General features: G+C 49.4%; 1 protein-coding gene across 2 annotated transcripts in view; it reads right to left on the minus strand.

The window, feature by feature from the left end:
* The window catches only part of LOC117554747 (matrix metalloproteinase-17-like), a 66,394-nt gene extending 62,248 nt beyond the window's left edge, over window positions 1–4,146 (minus strand). The window contains exons 1-2 of one of the 2 annotated variants that reach the window (XM_034229237.1): window positions 3,960–4,146; window positions 3,613–3,838 (exon numbers count right to left, since the gene is read on the minus strand). In XM_034229237.1, the coding sequence (XP_034085128.1) occupies window positions 3,613–3,747 (135 nt within the window). In that variant the 5' untranslated portion in view covers window positions 3,748–3,838; window positions 3,960–4,146. Of the gene's footprint in view, window positions 1–3,612 lie in introns of both variants that reach the window. The other variant, XM_034229236.1, reaches the window with a different exon arrangement.
* Between the last annotated feature and the right edge of the window lie 5,549 nt (window positions 4,147–9,695).

The raw sequence follows: 9,695 nt of genomic DNA on the forward strand, positions 1-9,695 counted from the left end.
GAAATGTGTTTGCATAGATAGAACAACAGGTCTGTTTATTTAAAAAAGTGGTTCATTTAAATGTCTGGAAAAGCCCAGTCATAAATTGTCTTAGACGGGCATATGATATCATCTAATCTTGATCGTAAAATAATCAATATGTTCATTATGATATGGTGTTGTGGTGAAACTTGTGATTTACAACCCTGCAATACTGTTCCTTACTGAAAAAGATGAAATCCTGGCCAGACAGACATGCTTTAAGGTCGGTCTCTACAGGATTAATAGTATTCAAAAAAGGTAAAAAAAAAAAGCTGATCTGGTCACCTCACTCTTATGACAGCTGCTAAAGTAAGGAAAGCAATGCTTCCGTATATCCCCATAAGGAGCTCTGTCGTGCTAGTTTACTGCAAAAATACAGCCATCAGGAGTAAATGGATATGATGAGCAAAACATGCAGATTTCATAATGGCTGTTATGTAGCAGTTTCCCAAAATTCTGAAATAGCAAATTAGTTGTCTGCAGTTATATATCGGGTTAGATAACAACAAATCTAGAAGCTGGATGCCTCAGCTGTGCTTAAGTTTGTGGTTCAGCTAATTACGGTCGCAGTGTATAGTATTTACAAGTAGAGGGGTTCTTTTGGCACTCGAGCACGACTAAAAGCCAAGTGATGCTGCACAGTGGCTCTGAAGTGAAATGGGGCTGGGAAGCAGCAGAGCTGGAGATCAGGACACGGCTCTGTGGGCAGGTTGTTCTTGCGGACCAGGTCCCAGATGTATAGCACTTATGAACACAACTGGGCCGAGATAGTAGAACCCACTTAAAACCTCAACAACCAATTATCCAACCGCTCCCAACAGCTGAGAGCAATCGCATCAATGCAGGGGAAGTCTTATTTAAATGTCAATCAGACGGTCGCAGGGGGGGGGACTGTGTCTTTGTACGAGTGCTCATCTGTACATCTGTCAGTCCAGCTCCCTAGATAACCCTGATATCCTTCCACACCAAACCAACAACCTGATAAAAAGCTGTGTCTGCCTTTGTTAACAAGATCAGTTATTACACTCCGGTGTACAATGCCATTCACTGTCATTGTGGCTTTTGATGAAAACACACACGAGTCAAAGGAAGTAAAACCTAGCTAGGGTTTTGGGAAACTGTGAGTGGCACTTTCCTGTTATTTTCTTAGAATGAATGGACGGTAAACCCAATCAATCATGAAAATAATTCAGAGATTAATAAGAAAAGGCAATGAGCATTTGTCGCAACCCTACTTCTATTTGAATGCTCAGACATTAAATGGTACTTAAAATCTACAGTACATAGGTGACAAATCCAGACCTATTCTTGGATGATGTAATTATGTAAAATATTAGTTTGTGCTGCCAATATTATTTAGAATATAGATTCCGCACCGTACTTATCATTTGTTTTGATTTGTAGGTTCTTAAAAAAAATGTGGGCAGCTGCTCTTAGCACACAGCTCATACAAACAGTCATGCACCAAGATTTGAAGAAGGGCATAATTAAACACAAAGCTTATCAGCAGAGCTAATACCTCAAGAACAATAAACACAGATAGACTTCTCAATAGTTGCTGATGAACCAAAAGAGGAACAACACTCCTGAGCTTTGCACACTGGATGTGTGGTGAGAAAAAGGACTCCAGTGATGATCATATTGCTCTGTTTCTTGCTGGATGTGTTAGAAGCCAAATGTTTGCTCAGTGCTCACATACTCAAACATAGCATGGATAATATAGCATCAAGGCAGCTTTAAGGATAGCCTGCCCAATACAACTTTCATCCAACCCCCCAATGTGTTAAATCGCCAGTGGAAGAAAAAGATTAAAGCAACTACAAGGAAACATGTAATGATAAGACCCTGTGTGGTTGTCCTCAACCATGTTGTTGAGATAAGGGAAGATTCATGTCTGCTAGGGCTGTAACGGTACACGTACCAAAATTATTCGGTACGGGCCCTTCGGTTCGGTACACATGTGTACCGAACGAATATAACGTTAAACGTAAAAAATGTCATGAGTCATTTGCTCACATTGGGTTCAACGCGTCATAGTGCCAGCAGATCTGCCCTTTCGGTAAGCAATGTGGACAAGCTAATTTTTCTTTAAAAAAACATGAAAATACAATGACAAGCAAGTCATAATGTCAAACGGGCTGCTTAGGTACTAGTACAGTACAGTTCAAATACAGATTATTTCAGTTCATCGAAATGCTGCACCTTAATGTTTATTTTATTATATTTTGTATTTTATTTGAGTGAATATTCACAGTTTAATAATAATTAAAAATCCAAAACTAGTTGTTTTGTGGGAAACATTTTCTGCTGTACCGAAAACGTACCGAACCAAACCGTGACCTAAAAACCGAGGTACGTACCGAACCGAAATGTTTGTGAACCGTTACACCCCTAATGTCTGAAGCTAAGAGTATATAAGACTAAGAACATGAAGTTGACTTCTTGTAGCACATATACAAAAAGGTAGTTAGTGGATGTGGTACAGCAAGACATACTTCATGCCTAAGTAAAGGGTTCATCCTCAAGCTTCTGTTAAAAAGAAAGAGCAAAGATGCAGTGCACCTGACACTGACACAAGACAGAAGTTGGCAGCAGCAGACATGAATAAAACGATGCAAATGAGAAATATATGTAGATATTAGAGCCATTTAAACAAAGCATTAATTATGCTGCTTTCAAAGATTTAGTCATTTGCAGAAACTTGTTTAATCTGCAGCTCAATACACTCCAACCACAAAGCTGACGTTTATTTTGGGTCTAACCTATCGATCGAAATATGATATAATAGCTTTAATTTGCTCAGCTCATTGGAAGGCTTACAGTGGGTCTAATTAATAATCATAAAGCATCCTTTCAAAAATAAATTAGAAGAGTATTCATAAAAGAGATGTATTGGTTTGCACCTTAGTTTCACACCTATCATTAAATACAACGTTTTGATATGCAGCTCATAGCCTTAAGATGTTAACTGTCAATCAAGTGGCTGTTTTGTTTAATTGGTTTAGGAGGATATTTTGCATCATCACATCTGATTTAAGTGTATATTTTAAACCCAGTCATTGTTTAAAATTGGCACAAGGTGACATATTGGATCAGTCTTTGAGAGGTATCACTGGGAAGAGGAAATATCCAATAAGGTCTTATGGCTTGGTGTGTCACTCACTGTGTTGGAAATGAGCCCCGTCTGCCACTCATCAGTGCAGGATACTATGTCAGCATGCAGTGGAGGAGGTCGATATTCCACCAAGACAAATAGGCTACATTTACATGTATTTATTGCAGGCCATTACAGGGATCTGCTTTGCAGAACAGGCTCCCATTTCATTTTCCATCACATCCAGCCTGCATCACCAAGCTTGCCCCCGTGCTGAGGACTGCTGCGAGGTGTTAACATTCAGATCAAGTATGGAGAGTGTTCTGCCTATAAAAGTAGGGTAAAACCGCCCATTCAAAGAGAGGGCTTTGGTTGAAAAACACAACATTATACGGCATGTTTCTAGTGGTGATATTAAGCAAAACAAACTTCCAGTCCCACCGTGTCCAAAAGTCGTAATAACTAGCAAAACTTCATAGAAAATGTAGAGAACTTACCACCCCGGTGTCCAGCTGCTCGTTAGTCAGAGAAGGAGCCGCTCCAGTCAGAGGTAAAAACCACAAAATAGGCACCAACAGAAGCATCTCCGGAGAAATATTCCTCATCCACTTGTGAAGCACCAGAGAAACCATGCTGCCCTATGAGTATGACAGGCTGCTCCTGCAGGGCTCAGACACCGACCCCGACAGCTGCATCCACCGGATAAATATCACGCCAATACTCCTGTAAAAATGTGCTCGATTAAGGTCTACCTCACTGTTGAGCGCAAACACATTAAACACATTAAAACACCGCTGGCTGTAAGTTTTTTCTCCACAAAACGGCACTTGTAACTACCACCTACGTGTTCATTATCAGATGGAAAATGTGTATTCTTGTTTTATATCAAGTCCATCTGAGGTGATATCCCTGCAGCAAGTGGCGCGAGCTCCCTTTCCTGCTCGCGGAGGCTCCAGCTCTGGTAATGAAAGCAGCTGCGTGCGGTTTTGTCCCGAGCAGACGCACACGCACTGAGAGTGAATGAGTATTTGGCCCGGAGGATTCAGGGAGAATGAGGGGGGAGGGGAGTTCAGCGCCTTCTTAGCACACTTCAAACTGAATTCATGACGCGTCTCCTACGTAATTTGAGAGACTCAAGGGTCCAGAACAAAATTACTGAGGGTGCATCTGAGATTAGAGAGGGTGCAGTGGTAAAGTGCTATTTGTATAAGTGGGGAGTGGACCGAACACCCTCTAGGGGGGTCCTCACCTCCTCTAGGGGGGTCCTGGGGCATGCTCCCCCGGGAAGATTTTTTTTTAAATATTGAAGTTGAAAGCATCAATCTGGTGCACTTTGAGAGCAAAATTAAGAGCTCTATGGATCTATGGGCTCTTTGCTTGATTCATGCCTTCCCAGTCCCTTATCACGTAGGCTATAGCCTATAAGAGCATGGCGCCAGTTGTCGTAGCCAGTTGTGGTGAAGGCATCTGACTTAGCCTACTTGAACCGAAATGTATGCATGCATAGCAGAAGATGGCATCTTTTTACATGAATATTCCAGCCAATCTCTGTTTTGAAACCATGAGCTGCAAAATGAGCGCCTTACCCCACTGTACAGGCGAGTTGGGTACTTTTTTAAATATACATGGGCAGGCTCTGTTTTGCCGAGGTCCTCTGGCACTTGCGGGCCGCTGAGGGGTGGCGGTGTTTGGGGCAACGAAGGCGGCTGTGGCTGCTCCGCCTCCGTGGGCGAGGCGGGCAAAGCCGGCGAGTGTCCACGACAGTGGCCGCGGGTAACGTAATGTCTCCATGATCTGAACTGTTATTACCTGCAGTAGATGCAGTGTTACTGCTGGCGATAAGGGCTGGTTGTTTCAACCATTTTCTGATGTCCATCATTGACTGCTGTGTAAGCACCTTGCAGATGATGAACGCGCAGCGGCACAGGTCACACGCACCTGACATAATAACGTTACTTACCTCCAGTTTCCACCGGGTCCGTCTGTGCCGCGCTGCGCCGCGTCCCAGAAGCGGCTCGGCGCAGCGCTTCTCTAAAATTAGGATGAATCCTATTTTTGCTGCGGCAGGCAGCCCCCCCTCGCAGGAAGTGGAAAGGTGAGCATCCGGGCCAGGCCCATCCCCACATATACTAATTTAGCAGACCCCCCTCCTTCATCACAACACCTCCACTACGATACGCACAATGGACGACGAGGTTTTCATCATGGAAGTGGAAAAACACACTATTTTTATATGATGTTGTGGTGACATTATTCACCCACGGATCTATGGGTTGGGGTATTGTTCCGCATGGACATTTGAGTGAGCCGGACTTCCTGTTTCCGCCGGTCTTCGCTTCCCGGGCATGAAGTTGTTTACATGTGTGTTCAGATGCTAAATAAAAGTATAGCTTGTCACTTTGATACCCCGCCTCTGACTCCCGTCTCTCGGCACTACATTGGTGACCCCGACATACGTCTCGTTGAAGGATCCGAGACTGAACCGAACATGGCAAGTAACGCCGTTTTTTTTTTTGCATAATAATAATAATAATTCCTTACATTTATTATAGCGCTTTTCCAGATGCTCAAAGCGCTTTACAAATACACATTACACATATTTTTTATACATGCAATGGTCACTGTGGACAATACCCACAGGAGCAAGTTCAGGTGAAGTGTCTTGCCCAAGGACACAATGGCTTTACAGACGCAGCAGCGGCGGGTTTCACCCCTTGATCTGATGATCATTGCACAGCGCACTGCGCCACACCGTCCATCTTCACGCCTCGAAGTCATCGAGGCGCTTTTACAAGTACACATTGATATTATACATGTACTGTGGACATTACCCACAGGAGCAAATCCGGGTGAAGTGTCTTGCCCAAGGACACAACGGCCTGACGCATGGTTCGCTCAGGCGGAGGCTCAGTTCGCCCTCCGCGGAGTGACTGACGACGCAGCACGCTATTTTCACGTCGTTTCGGCACTGGGGAGCTCCACTGCGACCCGGACGGTGGGCTTTATTACATCTCCTCCTGCCCAGGATAAATATGCAGCGTTCAAGGCTTTCCTGCTAAATACTTTCGAGCTGTCACGGTCGGAACGGGCCCGACGCCTGCTCGCTATTCATAGCCTGGGGGACAACAAGCCTTCTGACCACATGGAGATGATGCTCAGCCTGCTGGGTACGGAAGAACCTAATTTTTTGTTCATAGAACTGTTTCTTCGGCACATGCCGCCGCATGTACAGACAGCGCTCGCTAACACAGCTATTACTGAGCCCCGCGCTTTGGCCGAAGAAGCCGACCGGTTCTTCCTGGCAACCCAGCGTTTTGCCCCGAGGTGCTGGCCCCGACACGCAGCGGCACCTTCCCTGATATAGGCATGCCACCTAGCAGAAGCTCCGGGGCCGACGTCAGCAACTCCAGCCCTGGCCTGTGTTATTACCATGCACGCTACGGGGCGAAAGCGAAGATGTGCCGTCCTCCCTGCACCTACAAGGTAACGGGAAACGCCAAGGCCTGCGCTCGGTAGTGGCCGCGAGCGTGGGCACATCCAACCGGCTCCTGTTCATCAGGGACACCCTCTCTGGTCACAGACTCCTTTGTGACAGAGGAGCCCAGCGGAGCGTCCTGCCGGCTACCGTGGAGGACGCTGCCGGTGGAGGACACGGCCCACCTTTAACGTCCGCTAACGACACCCCTATTCGCACCTATGGCACAAAGACAGTGGACCTGTGCTTCGAGGGTCAGCGGTTTAAGTGGGATTTCGTCACGGCTGACATCTCCTTCACTCTCCTCGGCGCAGACTTCCTGTGCGCTCACGGACTGCTGGTGGACGTCAAGAACAGCCGCCTGGTGGATGCACTGACGTTTGCCTCGTTCACGTGTACCCGCGGCGAGGCGTCGTTCAGCGGGCTCTCCAGCTCACTCTCACAGGGCGACAAGTTCCAGCACCTTCTCAGTGAGTTTCCCGACTTGACGCAGCCCACCTTTTCCGCTGCCACTACCAAACACGGAGTAGAGCACCACATTGACACTGAAGGCCCCCCTGTCTATGCTAGGGCCCCGCGGCTCAACCCTGACATGCTGGCAGTCGCCAAGGCGGAGTTCGTCAACATGGAGCGTCTGGGCATCATCCGCCGCTCAGACAGCCCTTGGGCTTCGCCGCTTCACATGGTCCCTAAATCAGCCGGTGGCTGGCGACCGTGTGGTGACTATCGCCGCCTTAACGACGCCACTACGCCAGACCGCTACCCGGTCCCTCACATCCAGGACTTCTCTGCACACCTGGCGGGCAAGCTGGTTTTCTCCAAGGTGGATCTGGTGCGGGGCTACCACCAGGTTCCGGTGCACCCCTCGGACGTCCCCAAAACTGCGGTAATTACGCCGTTTGGGCTTTTCGAGTTCCTGCGTATGCCGTTTGGACTTAAGAATGCAGCTCAGTCCTTTCAGCGGCTGATGGATTCAGCGCTCAGAGACATGCCATTCATCTTCGTCTATTTAGACGACATCCTGGTCGCCAGCTCCTCCTCCGAAGAGCACCAGGCACATCTCCGGGTCCTTTTCGCGAGGCTCAACCAACATGGCCTGATTTACAACCCGGCGAAGTGTCAGTTCGGGTTGTCCTCCATCCATTTCCTCGGGCACCTCATCAGCAAGGATGGGGCCGCCCCCCTCCCGTCGAAAGTGGAGGCCGTGTCTGCCTTTCCACGACCGCCTACAGCTCGGGCGCTCCGAGAGTTCCTCGGGATGGTGACATTTTATCACCGGTTCATCCGCCGGGCGGTGACTCTGGCGGAAAGCTGTGGTGTGACGTCTCCACGGGCCAGCCTCGACCACTGGTCCCTGCGGACTGGCGTCGACCTGTTTTTGAGGCGGTTCACAATCTTTCCCACCCCGGTAGGAAGCCGTCCGTGAAGTTGTTGTCGCAGAAGTTCGTGTGGCAGGGGCTTAAGAAGGACGTGAGGTCCTGGGTCGACTCGTGCGTGGCCTGTCAACGGGCCAAAGTCCACCTTCATACTAGGGCCCCTTTTGAACTTTTTGCGGTTCCTGAGAGGAGGTTTGACCATGTCAATGTCGACCTCGTAGGTCCGCTTCCCCCCTCTCACGGTTTCACCTACAGGACCTACCTGGACAGGACGACCCGCTGGCCCGAGGCCGTTCCCCTCGCCTCGACATCAGCTTCCGACGTCGCCCGCGCTTTCATCGGCACGTGGGTGGCGCGCTTCGGGACCCCGTCTGACCTCTCCTCTGACCGCGGTTCTCAGTTCACCTCGGAGCTGTGGAATGCTGTTGCTGTGGGTTTGGGGGTCAAGCTGCACCGCACCACCGCATATCACCCCCAGGCTAACGGATTGTGTTAGCAGTTTCACCGGTCCATGAAGGCGTCACTGCGTGCCGGCTTGACAGACGGCAACTGGAAGCTCCCGTGGGTTATGCTCGGCCTCAGGTGTGCCCCCAAAGAAGACCTGCAGTCCTCGTCGGCGGAGCTCGTCTATGGCCAGATGCTACGGGTCCCCGGGGAATTCATTCCCACCGCCACTGTGCCCTGGTCTGCAGCCGGGCAGCGCTCCTCCCTGCTGGAGACCATCGGGACATTCACGCCCGTCCCCACGTCGCAGCACAGCAACCCAGCTTTCCGGGTGTCCCCTGGATTACGGTCGGCAGATTTCGTTTTTATTCGCCACAACGCCCACCGCGGTCCCCTGCGCCCCCCTTACGACGGTCCGTTCAGGGTCATACGTCACGGGGACAAGAGCCTGGTGGTGGACGTTGGTGGCAGGCCTGAGACTGTGTCCGTTGATCAGATTAAGCCTGCTCACGTGGACATTTCCAGGCCGTTGGAGTTGGCTCTGCCCCCACGTCGGGGCCGCCCTCCCATGGCCCGCCCCCTGTGGGGATGCCCTCGCCCTCGTTGGCGCCCCTGCCCTCGCTTGCGGCGCCGCCCTCCTCGGCCCCTGTGGTCCGTACGCGCCGGGGTCGGGTGGTACTTCCTCCCAGGCACGAGGATTTTGACTATGGGTGAATACTGGGGGGGCTTGTGTGGTGATTGACATTATTCACCCACGGATCTATGGGTTGGGGTATTGTTCCGCACGGACATTTGAGTGAGCCGGACTTCCTGTTTCCGCCGGTCTTCGCTTCCCGGGTATGAAGTTGTTTACATGTGTGTTCAGATGCTAAATAAAAGTATAGCTTTGATACCCCACCTCCGACTCCCGTCTCTCGGCACTACAATGTAACCAATGCTTACTACAAGGACAACATCAGAAAGGACAAGGCCTGGTTTTAGTCGCTGCAGTTTGTGGAGCGGAAGGTAACAACTACATATTAGGACATTTATAACAACAATAAACACAATTTAAACAGACACAAAAATAAAACATTTAACTACGTAGCCTACTTACTTTCTTGTAGAAGTACAAATGTCCAGGATGCCCGAATCAATAACAAAACTGCGAGCCTGCACGCACAACGCTACGCTTCTGAAACGCTTCTGGGACGCGTCCGGTGGGTTATGGCGCTAGAGGAGGTCGGACCAAAACCGTGGCGCAGCCGTGACTCGGCGCAGCGCGGCGCAGACGGACCCAGTGGAA

Source organism: Gymnodraco acuticeps, unplaced genomic scaffold, assembly GCF_902827175.1.
Source record: "Gymnodraco acuticeps unplaced genomic scaffold, fGymAcu1.1, whole genome shotgun sequence".
NCBI lineage: Eukaryota > Metazoa > Chordata > Actinopteri > Perciformes > Bathydraconidae > Gymnodraco > Gymnodraco acuticeps.